This window comes from Salvelinus sp. IW2-2015, linkage group LG36 (assembly GCF_002910315.2).
Source record: "Salvelinus sp. IW2-2015 linkage group LG36, ASM291031v2, whole genome shotgun sequence".
Taxonomy (NCBI): Eukaryota; Metazoa; Chordata; class Actinopteri; order Salmoniformes; family Salmonidae; genus Salvelinus; species Salvelinus sp. IW2-2015.
The window spans coordinates 1091367-1113673 of NC_036875.1; the positions used below are offsets into that span (position 1 = coordinate 1091367).

The following is a 22307-nucleotide window of genomic DNA, read 5'->3' on the forward strand; positions in this document are numbered from 1 at the left end:
TGTGATTCATTTAGAATTCAAGGCACACTTAACCAGCATGGCTACCACAGCATTCTGCAGCGATACGCCATCCCATCTGCTTTGCATTTAGTGGGGCTATCATTTGTTTTTCAACAGGACAATGACCCAACACACCTCCAGGCTGTTTAAGGGCTATTTGAGATGGTTTGGGATGAGTAAGACCGCAGAGTGAAAGAAAAGCAGCCAACAAGTGCTCAGCATACAGTATGTGGGAACCCCCCTCAAGACTGTTGGAAAAGCATTCCAGGTGAAGTTGGTTGAGAGAATGCCAAGAGTCTGCAAAGCTGTCATCAAGGCAAAGGCTGGCTACTTTGAAGAATCTCAAATATAAAATATATTTTGATTTGTTTAACCCTTATTTGGTTACTACATGATTCCATATGTGTTATTTCATAATTTTCATGTCTTCACTATTATTATACAATGTTGGAAATAGTACAAATAAAGAAAAACCCTTGAATGAGTAGGTGTGTCCAAACTTTTGACTGGTACTGTATATTAAACAGGAAAATCACACTTTTTAACTTCACTGAGCATTTTACATAATGTGAGTCTTGCTGGCTTCACGTGCTCGTTGGATATAGGAAACTGGAAAGCGGCTAGTCCGACATGATTGTGTTCAAGTGCTTTTGGAGTCGCAACAATTCTTCAACCAATAACATTTTAGCTAGCTTGATAAGTTTGCTAACATTGCTTAGAATAAAGTTAACGAGCTTGTTTAACATTGACAATACGTTCAGATTAGCTACATTATCCACATCGATGAGGTTGTAATGGTCAAAAACTGATTTGTTGTAATCTTTTGGTTGAATAGGTTAAAAAAAAGGTCAGTGGTGAAATGTCAAGTAACAACATTTTCTCCGTTTCCCACTTGTAATATCAATTTGGAGGGTCATTCAAGTGAAATTTCCCACTGGGAACTAGGAGCATCTGATAATTCCGATAGCACATGAGCACATTAGACAGCACATGTGCATGGCATTAGACTTGCGCTGACATTAAAAACAGAGTTTGATTGACATGATTATCACCCAATAATGTTAATTTAGTTATTTCAAATATTAGCATAAACATAACTGCCCATATCCTTACTTTCTACACCGATGGTGGCAAAAGTCCTATCGTCTGTGGATTCACAGGCATATTCCCCAGCATTGTCTAGCATTAGCTGGTGGATAGTGATGCTTCGCTCCCGACCCTGTGCCCTTATCGTATGTCGACGGCTGGGCTTAATCTCCTGGCCATCTTTGAGCCACTGAACATCTCCTTTAGGTTTGTTGACCTCACACCTCAGGGTAAGGGTACTGTCCTTCAGGGCTACGATATTCTCCAGAGGTCTGGAGAATTTCACTTTCATTTCTAGGAAAACAAGTTTAGTAATCAGTTTTCCAGTTATGGCAGCATAAATACTGTGTTTAACTATGTTAAACCTTATTCTTAGGCATTTTGTTCCAAAAAATCCTGTTCTTACCTTTGACCTGGACAATGAAATACATTTCGTCCGTGTTGATGTTACAGACGAACCCTCCACTATCTGATAATTTCAGGGGGTTGATGGTGAGGGTGTGCATTTTACCCACACTGGCGATGTGAATATTATCCCCATTCAATAGTTCACCATCTTTAAGCCATCGCACATAGGCTTGCTCCCGGTTCACCATGGCACACAGTGTCACACTTTCATTTTCGTAGCCAGAGATGGTGGTTCTGGCTTGTTTGTTCACAAACTTGACTGGGGGCTCTGAGGAGTAAAACATCAGTTGAACATGGCCTCTCTTGTGACTTTTATGTTTCTGTCATGTCAATAGCATAGGTATGTTTTTTGTATTTTATTACATGCATTGGAAATGTAAACTTGCACTTTTACCTTGGACCTCAACTATGGTTACCATTTTGTCATTGATGGCATCCAATATGTACTCTCCAGAGTCCGAGGGCTGAAGTTCTGACAAAACAAGTTTCCTGGTGGCACCGTCACTGTCTATGTGAGTGCGAGCGTCTGAACTCAGTAACTTTCCATTCCAGAGCCACTGGACAGTGGCATTCGGACAAGATATCTCGCACTCCAAGATGAGTTTGTCGCCTGCTACCAGGCTATGATGCTCTGGGTTACCCGAGTTGCCGATGATGGTCACAGGGGGTTCTAAGGAGAAAAACAACAGTCTTATTTATTCCCACTTTAATTCAATTGAAATGTCCCAATTTTTATACTTCCTATTCATCATTTCCAGCACGACCCCAACATCAACACGTGAAAACGACTGCACTCTATGTTTTGTAATAAAAAAGATAGAGACCAGATGAAACAAAAGTGTTTCTGGATGATGTAGGAAACACTTGTCTTCTGGTCAGCATCAAGTGAACCTGTTCAGAATAAAGGTTCAAACCTGATAATTTCCTAAAGAGGGCCATGAACAATACCTAGCTCTGATCTGATCTTCACATTTCAGGTTAATTTATTTTTGAGATGTATTCACTTTTCACCACTTTACTAGCAAATAGTACAAATATGATAAAGTATGAAAATATGATGATTTCATATGCTATGAACAGCCTATTCATGAATAAAAAGGCTGAATAGGGTCTTAAATATTTTCTAAATCATGTAAGTACACCAAAAGTATGTGGACACCTGCTCTTCGAACATCTCATTTCAAAATCATGGGCATTAATATGGAGTTGGTCCCCCCTTTGCTGCTATAACAGCCTCCACTCTTCTGGGAAGGCTTTCCACTAGATGTTGAAACATTGCTGCAGGGATTTGTTTCCATTCAGACACAATAGCGTAAGTGAGGTCAGGCACTGATATTGGGCGATTAGACCTGGCTCTCAGTCGGCGTTCCAATTCATCCCAAAGGTGTCCGATGGGGATGTGGTCACGGCTCTGTGCAGGCCAGTCAATTTCTTCCACACCGATCTCGACAAACTATTTCTGTATGGACTTCACTTTGTGCACGGGGGCATTGTCATGCTAAAACAGGAAASGGCCTTCCCCAAACTGTTGCCACAAATTGGAAGCACAGAATCATCTAGAATGTATTTGTATGCTGTAGCGTTAAGATTTCCCTTCACCGGAACTAAGGGGCCTAGCCCGAACCATGAAAAAGAGCCCCAGACCATTATTGCTCCTCCACCAAACTTTACAGTTGGCACTATGCATTGGGGCAGGTAGTGTTCTTCTGGCATCCACCACATCCAGATTCGTCCAGATGGTGAAGCGTCATTCATCACTGCAGAGAACGTGTTTCCACTGCTCCAGAGTCCATTGGTGGCGATCTTTACACCACTCCAGCAGACGCTTGGCATTGCGTATGGTGATCTTAGGCTTTCCCTTCACCGGAACTGTTATCATTAGCATTAGCATAACATTAGCATCAACATACATTATTGTTTCATTTAATTTCACTTATTAAATATTTCCAATTTCATTCAAAAAAATCGAACATGTAATCTTTTGGTTCAACCATAATGCATAATAAGCATCATCAACAGGGTGAACACACGGGTGTACTCTGATGAGCTGTAGAAAGAATACATTAATTTACAAGACCTAATCACAGAAAATACAATTGGTCATACAAAGGGCCAGAGATCAAAGTCAATATTCAGACCACTAGGGGTCAATGTTTTTAAATAGSATATCAAGTAGGCCTCCCTCTGTAGTAGTAGGATCTCAATGCTATTGTGTATCTGAGGAGGAGATGGGATTGTTAGCTTCAACAAAGTGAGCTGCTACTGGACAGTCAGTGATCTTACACCTGATTGAGCTGTGGTGTTCAGCTCTGCGTTGTTTAATTGTCTTTTTGTTTGTACTACGTAGGCTTTCCCACATGTACAGATGAGGAGATAGATTACTYCCTTTGTCTTGCATGAAATGATGCCCCTAACAGGGCTTTTTCGACCCGTATGTGGGTGTCTGAAGAAGGATGTTTTTGTAGTGCTATTGCACTGTGTGTATGAGCTACATTTGTAGTTCCCATTTGGAATGGGTGTCAAGAGTGTCTGAGTGGCCAGGTCAGATCTAACCAATCTATCCCCAATATTGCGACCACRCTTATAGACCACCAGTGGGGGCTCCTTGAAGGGGTATGCAATTTTTTTGTCTGATTGCAGAATATGCCAGTGCTTTTTCAGGATTGCTTTCATTTTCTCCAAACACTTGGTGTACTTTGTGCCAAACACTGTTGTGTTGTTTTTCTTCTTTGGTTTAATTTTGAGCAGTTCCTCTCTTGGTTTTTGAGATATTTTCACCATTGCAGTATTAAGAGTTTTGTCCTTGTAGACTCTCATTTTGAATTTATCTGTCATTTTCTTATTATTGCTGTCAAAATCTGACTGGTGGCCACCGATTCGTTTAACCCTGCATAACTGGCTATATGGTAGACCATTCTTGAGGGGAAGGGGATGCATACAATTAGCACGTAGCAGGNACTGGTGGCCACCGATTCGTTTAACCCTGCATAACTGGCTATATGGTAGACCATTCTTGAGGGGAAGGGGATGCATACAATTAGCACGTAGCAGGGTATTGCGGTCCGTGGGCTTTGTGGATGAATCTGTATGTAATGCATCAATTATCGTTGATGATCAATAAGTCCAGGTAATTTAGTTTTATCTCATCAATCTGCATGGTGAATTTGAGATATTCAGAGCACTCGTTCACCAGAGTTTGGAATTCATTTAGTTCCTGCTGACTTCCTTCCCAGAGCACAAAGACATCATCTATGTATCTCTTCCATAGGATGATTTTAGAAAGTAGGTGGTGTGTCTATGTTTTGTAAATGAGTGCTTCCTCAAATTGTCCCACATACAGGTTCACATGGTTGGGGACAAAAGGGGAGCTCATGGCTACACCCCGAATTTAAAGGAAACAAGTCTGACTCAAAGATGAACAGTTCTTGTGCTGAAGTTGCTTCCAGAGGCAGTTTGGAACTCGGTGGTGAGTGCTCCAACCGAGGAATGGCAATTTTTACGCGCTATGCGCTTCAGCACTCGGCAGTGCCGTTCTGTTGTGCTCCTAGACGTTTCCACTTCACAATAACAGTAATTACAGTTGACCAGGGCAAATTTGATTAACTGACTTGTTGGAAAGGTGGCATCCTATAACGGTGCCACGTTGAAAGTCACTTCAGTAAGGCCATTCTACTGCCAATATTTGTTCATGGAGATTGCATGGCTGTGTGCTCAAATAACCGAATCCACTAATTTGAAGGGGTTTCCACATATTTTGGTATATACTGTACATACATACATACATACATACATACATACATACATACATACATACATACATACATACATACATACATACATACATACATACATACATACATACATACATACATACATACATACATACATACATACATACATTTGAAGTCGGAAGTTTAGATGCACTTAGGTTGTAGTCATTAAAACTTGTTTTTCAACCACTCCACAAATGTCTTGTTAACAAACTATAGTTTTGGCAAGTCGGTTAGGACTTACAAAGTTACCTACTTTGTGCATGACGCAAGTAATTTTTCCAACAATTGTTTACAGACAGATTATATCACTTATAATTCACCATATCACAATTCCAATGGGTCAGAAGTTTACATACACTAAGTTGGCTGTGCCTTTAAACAGCTTGGAAAATTCCAGAAAATGATGTCATGGCTTTAGAAACTTCTGATAGGCTTAAATGACGGCCAATTTGAGTCAATTGGAGGTGTACCTGTGGATGTATTTCAAGGCCTACCTTCAAACTCAGTGCCTCTTTGCTTGACATCATGGGAAAATCAAAAGAACCACCAAGACCTCAGAATAAAATTGTAGACCTCCACAAGTCTGGTTCATCCTTGGGAGCAATTTCAAACTCCTGAAGGTACCACGTTCATCTGTACAATCAATAGTACACAAGTATAAAACCATGGGACCACACAGCCGTCATAACGCTCAGGAAGGAGATGCGTTCTGTCCCCTAGAGATGAACGTACTTTGGTGCGAAAAGCGCAAATCAATCCCAGAACAACAGCAAAGGACCTTGTGAAGATGCGGAGGAAACAGCTACAAAAGTATCTATATCCACAGTAAATCGAGTCCTATATCAACATAACCTGAAAGGCCGCTCAGCAAGGAAGAAGTCACTGCTCCAAAACCGCCATAAAAAAGCCAGACTACGGTTTGCAACTGCACATGGGGACAAAGATCGTACTTTTTGAGAAATGTCCTCTGGTCTGATGAAACAAAAATAGAACTGTTTGGCCATAATGACCATTGTTATGTTTGGAGGAAAAAGGGGGATGCTTGCAAGCCGAAGAACACCATCCCAACCGTGAAGCCACGGGGTGGCTGCATCATGTTTGTGGGGTGCTTTGCTGCATGAGGGACTGGTGCAATTTCCCAAAATAGATGGCATCATGAGGTAGGAAATTATGTGGATGTATTGAAGCAACATCTCAAGACATCAGTCAGGAAGTTAAAGCTTGGTCGCAAATGGGTCTTCCAACTGGACAATGACCCAAGCATACTTCCAAAGTTGTGCGAAAATGGCTTAAGGACAACAAAGGCAAGGTAATGGAGTGACATCACAAAGCCCTGACCTCAACCCTATAGCACATTTGTTGGCAGAACTGAAAAAGCGTGTGCGTGCAAGGAGGCCTACACACGTGACTCAGTTACACCAGCTCTGTCAGGAGGAATTGGCCAAAATTCACCCAACTTATTGTGGGTAGCTTGTGGAAGGCTACCCGAAGCGTTTAACCCAAGTTAAACAATTTAAAGGCAATGCTACCAAATACTAATTGAGTGTATGTAAACTTCTGACCCACTGGGAATGTGATGAAAGAAATAAAAGCTAAAATAAATACATCTCTCTACTATTATTCTGAAATTTTAAGAATTTCACATTCTTAAAATAAATTGGGGATCCTAGCTGACCTAAGACAGGGAATTTTTACTTGGATTAAATGTCAGGAATTGTGAAAAACTGAGTTTAAATGTTTTTGGCTAAGGTGTATGTAAACCTCCAACTTCAACTGTATATGGGGGATTGGGAATGATGCAGACAATTACATTGATTGAAGCTACAATCTATCTGTAATATTAAAGCTGATCTACCCCCAAAATAAAAAGATTAAATTAAAAAATAAACAACTGGGGCTCTCAGACAAAACCGTCAGGWAGTTAATAGGCTTTACAGGGACTGATTCATTAAGCAAATTGCCTAATAAAACAATTCAAATAAACAGATCGGGKACTTTACTCTTTTAACCCACTATGAGCAGGCAAAGGTTAGTAAAGTCCCCCTTGCTTTCTCATAGTTAGTAAAAATCATGATGCACACCAGATGATGGCGGTAACACTTGTCTTCCTCTATCTTTTTCACTACAAAACATAGAAATGTGCTGTTTTCACATACRTTGATGTTGGAGTGGTGCTGGAGATGATGCATATGAAGTTGACAAGTTTTTTATTTCTCTGTTAACTAACACAAACATGCAATGCTTCATGAAGCCTTCATAAACCTTTCGTAAGGACTATATAGACACTTCAGAAATGATTTAGAATKTGACGTGACATAAACAAGACAGCATGGACCTAGGAAACAAAAATGTGTACCTTTCACGGTGATACTGAACACCATCTTATCATCCCCGGCATCACAGGTGTACTCTCCAGAGTCGTCGATCTCAGCATTTAAAACCACCAGTGAACGGAAAACACCCTGCTCCTCACTACAGCAGCGCTCATTGTCATCGATTTTTTTGTTGTCTTTGTACCAGACTACCACGCAGTTGGCTCTTGAAAGCTCACACCCTAAGACAATGTCATCTGAGGCGAAGAACTGCTTTTGAGTATTCACATCGTTTTTGCCCAGGATCTTTACAGGTGTCTCTGAGAATGAAAACAGCGAGAAAGCAAGTGAAAGGTACTTTAATGGGCATCTGAATGGAGTAACAGAAAGTGAAAGGTACTCTAATGGGCAGCTGTATGGATTAACATATAGTGAAAGGTACTCTAATGGGCATCTGTATAAGATTAACATGAACAGTGACAAAGCAAGTGAAAGGTACTGTAACAGGCAGTTGTATGGACTAACATGAATATGTGATTCAATTTCTATATCTACCTTTGATCTTGACCTGGAAGTCCATCACATCATCCTTGGCGTCACAGACATATTGCCCAGCGTCCTCCAATGTCATGGAGTGGATGGTTAATTGCCKCATGACGCCATCCTCAATAACGGTRACATTGCTGCTCTCTTCCATTTCCTCCCCATTCTTCTTCCAGCTTACCGCGGCATTTGATCTGGACACCTCACAGTCAAGAACCAAAGAATCTCCAACAAACATCTCGACCCGACTTGCCATCTTTCTTGGGCGTACGAAACGGACAGGAGGATCTGTGCATAAAAAAGATGGCAAAATCAAGCATCTCTTCAGCAGTAAAGGGGTTTCTTCTTGTGACATATTATGCACTCTGCACCAGCAACAGATCACTAAGGCACCATTAATCATTCAACACTCATAAGTAATCTGTCTGTGTCTACTTTGGATATCAAGTGCCCTTGAAAAAAGTATCTGATAGTAGACATCTGTACCTGCAATGTTGACAAAGAATGTCATGTTGTCATCAGCCGTATCGCACACATATTCGGCTGAATCTTTGACTGTGGTCTCGGGTATAATGAGTCTCCTGTAGACCCCATCCACCTCTAAGATGAGGTTGTCATTTTCCTCCACCTCAAGCCCGTCCCTATACCAGCGCACCACAGCATTGGGCCTTGAGATCTCACAGCTCAACACCATCCTCTCAGATGTTTGCTGGCAGAGCTCCATTTGCGACTGGCTCGGAGATATAATTTGTACTGGAGGCTCTAGAAAAAGACAGCACCGACAATGYATCAAGACATGCAGTATGACCAAAACACTTGTTGTTTGAGTAAATAGTGATCTCGTGTGACAGAGAAAGCCAGTTGCTAYAGCATGCATTGTGAACCTGCATGAAAACAAGATGTTATGCTCTTGATTGCTCCCCTTACCTGTTATGCTGAGATGAAAGAATATTGAATCATCAGCCGTGTCACAGACGTATTCGCCAGAGTCTTCGACTCCACCACAAAGAATCTTCAGTCGCCTGTAAGGGCCCTCAATCTTAAGTTTAATGTTTTCGCTTTCTTGCAACTTTTGCCCATCCTTGAACCAGTTTACGACACCATTTAGACGTGAGAGTTCACAGCTGAGAATGATCTCCTCCGGCACATGCCGATCAAGGTGGACATCTTCTTTAGGGTATACAATCATCACTGGTGGCTCTGTAGATGACACGGAGTTACGGGAGTGAGAACATCACAGCGAGCATGACATCTCAGTATCACAAGTCATAGCATAGTCTTCAAAGTGCAATTCACAATTGCCAAATGCTTGTTTTACGGTTAGTCCACATAGCTTATGAATGCAGTATGCCACTAGATTATGAATCATTCACAAAAATTATATTCTGTAGGCTTGATTTGATGTTGTACTTCATTCAAAGTAAGAATGAAATGTCCTTGCTAAGTCATTACCTCGTATGTTAACCTTGAACATTAAAGCTCTGTCTCCGGCACGACATGTGTATGTCCCAGAGTCTGACAGCTGAGCTGACTGGATGGTCAGCATCCTAAGAGTGCAATCTGCTTGTACAGCAACGTTGTCACTAGACTGCGTTTCAACCCCATCTTTGTACCACTGGACAATAGCGTCAGCCCTGGAAACCTCACAGGACATAACAAGACGATCTTGTTCCACAACACTTTTGAAGAGGTCTTCCTCAGGGATATCAACAAACGTCACCGGAGGTGCTGCGGAAAAYAATACAAATGGTTCAGTGGAGTGAAATAACAAGAGAAGTCTTATTAGATGTAAAAGGCCTGCTTTGTGCAGGTTAAACATGCATTGACTTCAAGCACTGACGATGATGCATTGACTTCAAGCATTGCCAAGGATTGCCTGGATAGTTCTAGAGAAGTCTGTGTCCACTGTTGAAGCAAAGATAAACGGTTAATAAAAGCTGTGCAAGGATGTACTGTAGTGCAATTAAGTMATTGGGAAAATGACAGATCACGGTACATGCTTTTTTTCTCCTCCGATGGCCTCTTCAGGTGTTTAGCCTTTAATGAAAAGTATCAAAATATCTCATGAATGGCAACAAGAGATGACAAAAGGGAAAAAACTATTATGATGACCATAGCTCAGTTTAAGAACACAAATGGCTCCTACGTTATGTGTTTATAAGGGTAGATGCATAAGTAGCTCCTAAAAGCAAAACTCAATGAACATGTCCAATGTCCAAAGATTGCGTGCTCTGAAAAGATTTTTTTTTATCTGCAACATGAAGTTATTAGTCACGCCGAATTTGACATTAACGGAAAAGCTTTACATGTCACCTTTCACATCCACATAGAATTCGCTGATATCATCTGCTGTTTTACAACTGTACACCCCAGAGCTTGAAAATGTGGCTGATTGGATAACCAGGGTCCTCATGGTGCCCTCTGATTGGATGTGTATTCCATATTGTGGGAGGAGCTTTATTCCATCCTTGTACCAGCAGATCTGTCCACTGGGGTCTGAGAGCTCACATTGCAGTACAATAGGACAGCCTGCTTCAATGGACGTGTTCCTCTCAACCTCTGGGGCAGCTGAGAACCTCACTGGTGGAGCTATAGGTGCTTTAATTAATTTAAAGAAATATATTCAATGGAGGTATCATTCTAACGTTAACATGTACATACAAAAGCAATTTGATTAATTTCATCTGAAGATGTATGATATTATGTGGCTACCGTCCTGGCTACTTGTTAAGGGTTGTCTAGATACTAAAAAGAGGGCACAATTGATTACTTGTTGTGTCTAGAGTCACCAGAGTTKAAGTTATTGCTTTAACAAATTTCTATTTTGTAAATATCATGAGATGATTTGAAGGATATTTCACTCATCACAGGAGGTTAGACATTTGAATGCTGAAGCTATTAGTTGCACTGCTTTGAGCATAGCTGTCCAATTTGTACCTGAAAAGGTATTGCTTTTCCGAGAGAATTTAGTGGTAAATCTCACATATCCTTTGAATTAAATTAATTAATTTAATTCCATGCATTCAAAATCAGCATTTCTCTTAATCGAATCTGCTACTAGAAATACTATCAAGCATCTACTTTTCTACTGTGTATATCACATAACTAACTCTTCCAAAGGATGCTTAGGCCTACTAATGACTGATGGAATGTAAAAGAAGATATGATGTTCAATACAAACCGACAGCTTGCACGCATTACGAAGCATTAATCAACATATTAGTTAGTGATTTTGACCAAACTCAAAATTCTTAGATCACCTGCAACATCCACCTTGAATGCTATGCAGTCATCTAAAGCCTCACAGCTGTACACCCCAGAGTGACTGAGCTCCGCTGATTGGAGGATCACAGCCCTCAAAGCGCCCTCTGATTGGATGTCGACTCCATTCTCTGGGAGGAGCTTTGTTCCATCCTTGTACCAGAACACCTGGGCAGTTGGATCTGAAAGCTCACATTGTAGAACAATGGGGCAGCCTGCTTCAATGAACTTGTTCCTCACAACTTCTGGAAGTGCTGAAAACCTCACGGGAAGAGCTATGGGGTTTTCAAAGCATTTAGGAAAAATATTTAACAAAACACGAAATGCACCTGTTTCAAAGTGCTGATTCTTGTTCTATGTTATATTAAAAAGCTATTCGTACCTTTAAAACCTACTGTAGATCACCGTTTTTCAGGGATACACTCATTATTACAAAGATGTATACTGTAACACAACTATTAGTTACAATACAAAAACGGAATGAAATGTGTTGCACCCCTAAAAAGCTGTTAAAAAGGGAGGCATAAAGAGGAAAATCACCTTGAACATCCACCTTGAATGTCATGGCATCGTCAGCAAGACTACAGCAGTAGAGCCCAGAGTCAGAGAGCTCCGCAGAGTGAATGACTAGTCTCTTCACATTGGCTTCACTTTGGATATCGAGGCCAGTTTTGGGAAATAGTTTCATTTCATCTTTAGACCAGCAGACCTGGGCTAGAGGATCTGAGAGCTCACACTGCAGTACAATGGGAGTGCCAATTTCTACGGACTTGTTCCTCTCCATTGGTGAAAGTGGCATGATCTTCTGTGATGGAGCTAAAGGGTATGAATATGTGTGGGGAGAAAATGGTATGGCTTTGAAGTTGTGTTGAAAGACAATTGTATTAAGTCTTGTGCACACCGGTTGCGTCAAACTGTATGTGTTCTGGCGGAAGTCCATTTACTTCAATGGAAGGCAATCCGCAACTGCTCCGACTCATCTGCCGTACTAGGTTGCGGTGCATAGCTCCGCAACCCATAGGATTTTACCAACTTGCTTTGTGGTGCGGTATCCGACACGTAAGTAGATAAACCATCGAAAAAGTTGCTAATGTGTAGCGTGATTCTTTTTGTCATGTTGTGACGCATGGACTGAGAAGACTACGTAAAACGTACTGTGCGGCAGTGTAATGATGCAACCTGTGTGCACGTGACGTTAGGCTACTTCACTGACTAAAAAACACATATTGATCTAGCGGTGCTAAAGTTCAGGTAGTTGTGGAAGGAAAGTAGTAGTTAATGTCCTCCCAGACCATCAAATATAAGCACACATTAGATACAGTAAGAGTTAAGGAAAATATTGCAAAAAAAAAGAACAGTGGCTACACCAATGAGAATATAAGCATAAGCTCCTATTATGTGTTGTGTAGATAAAAAATAGCTGCAAATCACCTTTGATCTCCACTTTAAATGTGATGGTATCACCTGCTGTTGAGCACTCATATGTTCCACCGTGTGATATTTCAGCTGATTGGATGAGTAGTGTCCTTTTGATGCCATCGGACTGGATTTCCATTCCACTTTGAGATAGGAGCTTTGTTCCATCCTTGTACCAGTACACCTCGGCAGTTGGATCTGAGAGCTCACATTGCAGTACAATGGGGCAGCCATCTTCAATGAACTTGTTCCTTTCAGCTTCTGGAAGTGCTGAGAACCTCACAGGTGGAGCTATGGGTGTCAATGATCATAAAAGGGGATCACAATGTTAATTTTCTGACATGTTTTTAAATGATTCAAAGATTTTCAAGATATGCAATACATGTATTTCATTATGAGGGAAGAAACTGCAAACACACCAAACTGATTAAGACCTGGCTCAAATGACAGAAAACCATTCAAACGAGATGCCAGACACAGTTAACAAAGATAAGACACAAAGCAGGAACAAACAAGAACTGAAGAGCAGAGAGTGCAAGAGTCAAGGATGGTGCAATCTCAAAGCCGCTAAAGGTTTACAGAGAATAACATGAAGGACACGAGACAGGTAAGTGAGGCAACAAATGACAAAGGGGTGTCTTCATAAGAATGAGGGAGGACAAAAGATGAAGGTAATTGTTTAAATAAAAGATGAGTCAAGATGTAGTAAGTAGTCACCAGGGCATAATTCACATATATATCAATGGATACTTATAGAATGGTTTGGCATTTGCAATATCCCCCTTACACCCAATTGTAAGTTATGAACCAGTACACTAATCTCAATAGCCAAATAGGTATAAACAAATTCTCCTCAAATGTTGTCCATTGGGTCGTCACTACCATATTTATATCTGCATATTCGGTCACCATATTACTTGAACATTTTGTCATCTTAGTAATGGTTGTGTTTTCATGTGATTGTTTAGCCTTCATAGAAGACTATCCACTAATTGTGTGGCTGAAGTAAGTACCCCATCATCAAGGCTATCTGTAACATGATTAAGTTTGGCTTCGGCCAGTTAGGGCAGTATACAGACTAGAGATCTGTGCACTTAACTTTCACGTTAATTATTAATTATGAGTTATGCGTGCAGATCTCAGGTGTGAGTATCTACTGTATCAGCTCAACAAACAATAGGAACAAACAATGGAAACGGACAAGTGATATCTTTTCTTTTAGATACTCTGCCAAGCAACACCAAACACCACCAGCCATCGGTTAGTTACCACTGCAGAACTTGATTGGTTGATTTCTAATTCATAGATAGTTTTAACATCACCTTTTACTTCCACAGTGAATTGGAGGCCATCCTCCATTGTCTCGCAACGGTACACTCCAGAGTGAGACAGCTCTGCTGATTGGATAACTAGAGTTCTCATAGTTCCATCTGATTGGATGTCTACTCCACTTTGGGTTAGGAGCTTTGTTCCATCCTTGTACCAGTACACCTTGGTGGTAGGATCTGAGAGCTCGCATTGCAGTACAATGGGGTTGCCTGATTTGATGTACTTTTTCTTGTCTGCTTCAGAAATTGCTGAAAACTTCGGAGTTGGAGCTACAGGGTTTAATATGAAGAACATTTGGGTTATTGAACAGGTAATGTAGGCTTATCACCTGAAATCATCTGCAACATTCTCTGCTGAATATTCATTGACTTGTTTCATATATCGAGAAATCTGAAGGAAAAACTGAAATGTGTGATTTAACGCCTACAAAACACTGTCACAAGCATGACAGACCTAATACCTGTTGTAACATTCCACCACCAATTATATCTGATTTAAAGCAGGGTTGGGCTCAATTCAGAATGCATTATTTTAACCATCAAGTTGACCCTGAGGCCTTCAAAAAATAAGCCAAACAAATGAAATTGTTGGTGGAAAAAGAATTGGTTATTCTAAGCACAAAGGTTAAAAGAGTATTTGAACATTGTTTCTCGAGAAAAGTTATATATTCTTTGGCATCTGGAAGTGGGACCTGTCAGATTCAATAAAACGAATGTTATATGACTGAGTGGAATTGATTTGAATTGCAACAGAGAGGAAAAGAGTAAAAAGAGAGAGGGTTTAATCCACCTAAAATCTGTCCACATGAAGCAGATCATGAATTATTAAGCAAGTGAGTAGTTTTTGTATGAGTCAAGATAAAAACACATTTTTATTTTGATATGTAAGGCTTATTTGATATGCAATAGAAGTTTCGTAATGATTAGGTTGTTACGAGTGTACTGATATAAGTGGGATGCACATGACATCAACATGTCAACACCCCTTATTGAAAATGTAAAAAGTATTCAAATAACGAGATGTATCCACCAATCCAAAGAGAGGACAGGAGCTTGACAGCTCGCCGTTCCACTCTGAGGTCACGACATAGGCATCTAGTCATTATATCCAGTATCTCCGATTGCACCAAATTACATTTTACATTCCTGTCACTCAAACTCAAATTCTACATCCAGTAAGGTGTCCAATTCAATTAGAATTTCAACTCATGAGTTGTATAGTAGTCAATTCCAAAATGCTTAATTGAGCAAAACCCTGATTGGGAGAGAAGAAACCTCAAAATAAGTTATTTGGGGGGGGGGGGGCTAGTGAAGGGAATGGGGGGGATGACCAATGAAACTGAATTGAATGAATTCACAATGATTAGCAGAAATTCAGTCAATGATCCTCAATGATCCAGATTTTATGGGACGCCATTAAAGGTTTTATTAAAAATAATGCAACTGCATTCACATGTGGGCTGAATAAATCACAATTAACTTCACTAGGGTAGGGGGCAGCATTCGGAATTTTGGATGAAAAGCGTGCCCATAGTAAACTGCATGCTACTCAGGCCCAAAAGCTAGGATATGCATACAATTGGTAGATTTGGATAGAAAACACTCTAAAGTTTCCAAAACCGTTAACATAATGTCTGTGAGTATAACAGAACTGATATGGCAGGCAAAAACCTGAGGAAAATCCATCCAGGAAGTACTATTATTTTGAAAGGCTGTTTTTCCATTGAAAGCTTTTGTCCGGTTGAAATATTATTGAATATTTATCACAAAAACAACCTGAGGATTGATTTTAAACATCGTTTGACATGTTTCTACGAACTTTTATTGTACTTTTTTGATTTTTCATCTGTCTGTTGTGACCGCGCTTTGTTCCAATGGATTGCTGAACAAAACGCACCAACAAAACTGAGGTTTTTGGACATAAAGAGGGTCATTATCGAACAAAACAAACATTTATTGTGTAACATGGAGTCTTCGGAGTGCAACCATATGAAGGTCATCAAAGGTAAGTGATACATTTTATCGCAATTTCTGACTTTTGTTACTCCTTTTCTTGGCTGCTAACTGTTTGTAATGATTTGTCTGCTGGGCGCTGTTCTCGGGTAATCGCATTGTTTGCTTTCGCCGTAAAGCCTTTTTGAAACCTGACACAGTGGCTGGATTAACAAAAAGTGTATCTTTAAGCTGGTGTATAACATTTGTATCTTTTATGTATGTTTATTATAAGAATTTCTGTTTTGTTTAGTTTCACGCTCTGCAATTTCACCGGATGTTGTTTGAGACAGTGGATTATTGAACAAAACGCACTAACAAAACTGAGGTTTTTGGATATAAACATGGACTTTATCGAACAAAACAAACATTTATTGAGAAAATGGGAGTCTTGTGATTGCAAACATATGAAGATCATCAAAGGTAAGTGATTCATTTTATCACTATTTCTGACTTGTGTAACTCCTTTAGTTGGCTTGTTACTGTTTATAATGTCTGCAGGGCGCTGTTCTCAGATCTGTTTTTGAATTTGGCGCTCTGCAATTTCACTGGATGTTGGCCAGGTGGGCGTCCCACACCCCGTAGTGAGGTTAAAGAAAATGTCAGAATTGGAGAAGTTATTAACACTTTTTCAGACCAGGTAGCGACTACTCTTATCAAAGTCAAGACAGAACTAAATCTACTGGTAAAACAGACAGCAGAATTTGCCATCCATAGAATTAGACGCAACCATTAATTCCAATTAGCGGATATTGCAAGTATTGAATCTGAATCAGGTGAATTACTATCAGAACAAAAAAATATATAATAACTATTTTTTTTWWATTCTGAACCAACACTTGCACTTGACCCCCCCATCCCACCCCCTTCTAGCTCTGACTTTGCTGATAGCTACTTTATTGAGGAAAAGTGCACTTACTATGCCTGTGATACATGGTTGTCCCACCTACAGAATTGTACACCTCGTATTGTAAATAAATTGATTGAGTAATTGATTGAGTAATTAAAAAATATACATAAGAACTCCTCTTCTTTCAACTCAGGAAGCTGGCTTGCTGGGAGCCCACATCTCTCTCCATGATCTCAAAAGGGCATTGGGTAACATGAATACCGACAAATCACCTGGTTGTGCTGGTATTCCTCCTGAGGTCTATTTAACATGTTGGAACCAATTAGGTTCACTATTATTTGAAATTATTAACACAGCTGTTCAGAAAGGTTCATTTGGAAGGGATAAAATACAGCACAAATGTTTGTTTTTATAGAAAAAAACATCTGGACCAAAGCAGGTTTGTTAAAAAACTATTATCCTCAGATAACCTCCATTGCTTATTACATATCTTCCATGCTTTATCAGAAATGAAAGTTCCTTGGGCAGTTCTATCTCTCAACGCAGAAAAATATTTTGATAGACTAAAATGTCATATATTCGGTTGGTTTTGGAACATACGGGAATTGGCTCCAATTTCATTCATATATTTAAAATACTATATGCCAATCCCTCAGCCCTAATCATAACAGGCAATAAATGCTCTGTTCCGTTCAGAATAACTAGAAGTCCTAGGCAAGGTGATCCCATCTCACCTCTGCTATTTTTATTGTCTATGGAACCCCTGRCCAAGGCAATTCGACAATTGAAAGAAATTACACCATCATCTCTTAATTCCATGGATCACATCATCTCATTATATTCCGTCAATATCTTACTTTATCTAGACAATGTCTCTCAATCCCTCCCAAAAGCTCTGAAGACCATAGACAAATTCAGTTCTATGTCAAGTTTTAAAATAAAAGCTTTAAGTTTTAAAACGAAATCTGCCTGACTGCCTCTCGAGACCCCGATGGAGGACTCCATCTCTACTTATGGAATCCGAATCGTTTCCCCATTTTAGATATTTGAGAATATATATATTTCCTTCAATAAACCCATTGGCAGAAACTTTAACAGAACGCTGAAATCAATTAAATTCATCCTCAGTAGATGGACTAATATCTATTGTCGAATATAATATACTGCGACATCAACATTTCTGTATTTCAATGCTTCCCTTGTCTCCCCCTTCTGGCTATTGGGATAAAATCCAGAGTGCGGTTAAATTGATATTGCAAGGTAATCGGGACGGATAAAATTAACAAACTTGCAAAGAGGGAAAGACGTAGGAGTACTATCTGTACTAAACTTTAAATTGCATTTAGTTCCATCCTAAATTAGTTTAGACATGATTCTTCCGCCCCCCTGGCTGAGTATAGAGAGATATATGGTGTCTCCTATTGCCTTGGAAGAGGTGGTCTTCACTGATATATCCTTTAAACAATGTAAACTATGCTTTGGTCCTATTATTGTGCGCACAATTTCTATTTGGCACAACATTTAAAAAGAATGTAACTGGGAATCAAAATGGCTTGCCCATTCTCCAATATTTCACAACAACGTCTTGCGATCTGAAGGGTGGCCTTTTGCGTCTCCCCCCCAATGGTCCAAATGTGGAATCTGTACCCTTGCTGATATCATGGACAGTAATGGTTTGAGAATATTCCAATATTTGAAAGACACACATTACCAGGCTATTCTTTTTTTCTAAATTTACAATTTAGGTTAGCTATGCTGGCTATGGAGTCCCTTGGGAMACCAATGACGGGATTAATAAATAAATGATCTGGGCTCCCGAACGGACTGATCTCTATAATCTATTTAAAAAACTTTTGGAAAGGTCATGTTCATGTGCTAGCCACCTAGAAAGTATGGTCTACAGATCTAATTAAATCTAAACAATCCTTTAACTCGAACAGGATATGGAAAAATATGACCTTGGTGTCCCATAATCTGAATCATCAATTTATACATTTTAAGTTAATTCACAGACTGTAACACCAAGGATGGGACACGGGGGGATGGGACGCGATGAGACATGTGGGGTTACGGGGATGGGAGGTTGTTTATACCCCCCAACAAAAAAATGAAAAACAAATTAGATGTTGGTCACCAAAAAAAGAAGAGAAGTTATTTGACAACATCCATCCACCATTTGTACATGCAATGCATCTTAGCATATTACTATGTTGTGCTAATGCTAGCATTGAATTGGCTTTCACTGGTTCGTAATTCTCAAAAAATGTCTTAAAATCGATCACACATACTTCAATCTAATTTCATCCGCGAGATCCAGATTTGACTTGGAATTAAAGATTTTGGAATAGAAATGTTTCCAAGGATTATCATACGTTTCTACGCTACGTTTCCTTACAGGCTCTACAGAAAGTCCTTTGAAGTACAGAAGGCATGGAATGTAAGTATAAAATCTTGGTTTGAAACAGTTCTGTTCAAATAACTATTTCTTCTGGAGTGATAATCCCGATATAAATTGGAATAAAGAAAGAGCTATTTTAGGATGTTTTTAGAGAAAGCTATAGAATCAATGCAAATAAATTGGATACCAATAGTAGCAATATGCTAACATGAGCACTGTAACATACCGTTGGTGGATTGCTCTGAAGTCGTCAAAGCTCCATTTGAGAAAACATATTGGGATAAAAATGGAAAACTATGCATTTAACACTGTGGTGCTGTCATGGTTACAATTTGAGGTCTGAAATGGTGCTCTTCTACATACATTTACATCTGTCCATTTACTGTATATGTTTTATTTTATTTAATCTTTATTTAACTAGGTAAGTCAGTAAAGAACAAATTCTTATTTACAATAACGGCCTACCCCGGCCAAATCCAGACGACGCTGGGCCAATTGTGCGCTGCCCTATGGGACTCCCAATCACATCTGGATGTGACCCAGCCTGGATTCGAACCAGGGACTGTAGTGACGCCTCTTGCACTGAGATGCAGTGCCGTAGACAGCTGCGCCACTCGGGAGCAAGGCCTTCGTAAAGACAATTGAGGAAGGCGATTTCATATGTCACTGTAGTGACAGATTCCAGGTCTCTTGCACACCACAGGGATAAACTAAAGCCTAACCATTAACTTTGGACCTAACACATCTCTAAAGGTCTAATTACTGTATCCTTTTATTAGTAAATGATTAAACAGTCCAAAACAAACTGAAAAAATTATTACCTTTCACATCCACATGAAACTGCATTGCATCATCTGTTGTCTTACAGCTGTAGCTCCCTGCATCAGACAGCCTTGCAGATTCCACATCCAATGTCCTTATGGAACCTTTCGATTGCATTTCTAGTCCATTCTCTTCATGCAGCAGTGTTCCGTCCTTGTACCAGGAAACATGTGCATTTGGGTCTGATATCTCACAACGCAGGACAATGGGACCGCCTGCTGCAACGGACTTGTTCCTCTCAGCTTCACAAGGTGTTGTGATCCTCACAGGAGGTGCTGGGGGTGTGTGAAGTAGTATTAAGAGAGAATCGCATCACCATTAAGAAATATTTGCTACAATAAAATGGCTCCAGTATCTTAAGAGCAAATATCACTACCGAGATTAGTCATGCCAATACCTCTCAAGAATCTCAAATGAATAAGCAAATACCACTAATTCTGTCATGTTTACCRTATAAGTATAACGTAATTGTTTTATTAGAGTTGATATATAAAATTTAAGGGGAGGATATTTTTGGTTAGACTGAGATACCTATGAATACAAGTTAGTGTGACTTTGAATCTTACATATAGAATAATCAGACAAATCGTTATAAAGCACCCAAGCTCAAAGTATCACAATGACTAATTTTCAGTATTATTTTAGTATGAGCTAAATTGAATAAGAGTAAATGTAGCAATTGTCAAGTGTAAAAGATTACTTATAGCAATCAGTTGATTTTTACACAATGTCAACATTGTGCCTGTCAGTTGTTTAGTTTGATAAAGCTAACCATATTTAATCACCTTCAACATCCACCTTAAATGCAATGTCATCGTCATCCAATTGACTGTCACATTCTCCTAATTGATAGAGCTCTGCTGATTGAAGAGTTGGTGTCTTCATGGAGGTATAGAGCTCTGCTGATTGGAGAGTTGGTGTCTTCATCGAGCAGCAGAGCTCTGCTGATTGGAGAGTTGGTGTCTGTATTGAGCCACAGACCTCTGGTGAGTGGAAAGTTGGTGTTTGCATGGAACCACATACCTCTGTTGATTGGTGAGTTGGTGTATGTATGGAGCCATAGAGCTCTGCTGATTGAAGAGTTTGTGTCTGCATAGAATCATAGAGCTCTGCAGACTGGAGAGGTAGTGTCTGCATGGAGCCACAGACCTCTGCTGATTGGTGAGTTGGTGTATGCATGGTGCCATAGAGCTCTGCTGATTGAAGAGTTTGTGTCTGCATAGAATCATAGAGCTCTGCAGACTGGAGAGTTAGTGTCTGCATGGAGCCACAGACCTCTGCTGATTGGTGAGTTGGTGTATGCATGGTGCCATAGAGCTCTGCTGATTGGACAGTTGGTGTCTGCATGGAGCCATAGAGTTCTGCTGATTGAATAGTTGGTGTCTGCATGGAGCCATATAGCTCTGCTGATTGGAAGGTTGCTGTCTCCATGGAGCCATAGAGCTCTGGTGAATGGAGAGTTGCTGTCTCCATTGAATAGTGTTCTGCTGATTGGACAGTTGGTGTCTCTATGGAAAACTGCTCCACAGATTGGAGACTTGGCATCTCCATGGAATATATTTCATATGTTTGAAGATGTTGACCGTCCTTGTAGTGGAGGATCTGGTCAGTAGAGTCTAAGGGCTCACAGTGAACCTCAACGGGGCAGACCTCTTCAATGGACTTGTTCTTCTCAATCGCTTGGTCAGCTGAGACCCTCACAGGTGCAGCTATATGCATTGTGGTGCACACAGAGAAAGGTTTTCAATTGATGTTCTGTGTGCCTTCTCTTATTTAAAAATCCTTTTCTAAAGGTACTACACATCATTGTGTGTTAGCATGGATGAGTTAAGAGAAAACCGATGGTAAAGGTTAACAATGAAGAGAGGCGACCAGATTAAGAGCTGGTCTAAAGACAAGATAAATAAGACCTAACAGTACATTTCCTAACACAGAACTCAGTTCACTACATCACTCATTCCTGTTTAGCCACTCGTACATACATTTTCACATTTTGTGATAAAGGCTCATTGCGACAGGGACAGATTCTGGGCAGCAAAGGGAATGTGACGATTGGATGATGAGCAAGACATAAGATGTGCTTCAAGAATGGAAAAGCTGCTTGTTACAAGCGTCATT

General features: G+C 40.1%; 1 protein-coding gene across 10 annotated transcripts in view; it reads right to left on the reverse strand.

Moving 5' to 3' along the window:
• obsl1b (obscurin like cytoskeletal adaptor 1b) overlaps window positions 1-22307 on the reverse strand; it is a 69616-nt gene that overhangs the window by 35094 nt on the left and 12215 nt on the right. For 7 of the 10 annotated variants that reach the window (XM_023980994.2, XM_023981002.2, XM_070437688.1 and 4 more), the window contains 14 exons: window positions 20189-20464; window positions 14122-14397; window positions 12815-13090; window positions 11924-12199; window positions 11383-11658; window positions 10436-10720; window positions 9575-9850; window positions 9050-9322; window positions 8609-8884; window positions 8135-8410; window positions 7624-7899; window positions 1889-2164; window positions 1493-1762; window positions 1114-1380 (listed from right to left, as the gene is read on the reverse strand). In XM_023980994.2, the coding sequence (XP_023836762.1) occupies window positions 1114-1380; window positions 1493-1762; window positions 1889-2164; window positions 7624-7899; window positions 8135-8410; window positions 8609-8884; window positions 9050-9322; window positions 9575-9850; window positions 10436-10720; window positions 11383-11658; window positions 11924-12199; window positions 12815-13090; window positions 14122-14397; window positions 20189-20464 (3855 nt within the window). The remainder of the gene's footprint in view (window positions 1-1113; window positions 1381-1492; window positions 1763-1888; window positions 2165-7623; window positions 7900-8134; window positions 8411-8608; window positions 8885-9049; window positions 9323-9574; window positions 9851-10435; window positions 10721-11382; window positions 11659-11923; window positions 12200-12814; window positions 13091-14121; window positions 14398-20188; window positions 20465-22307) is intronic. The other 3 variants (XM_070437687.1, XM_070437691.1, XM_070437694.1) reach the window with 3 other exon arrangements.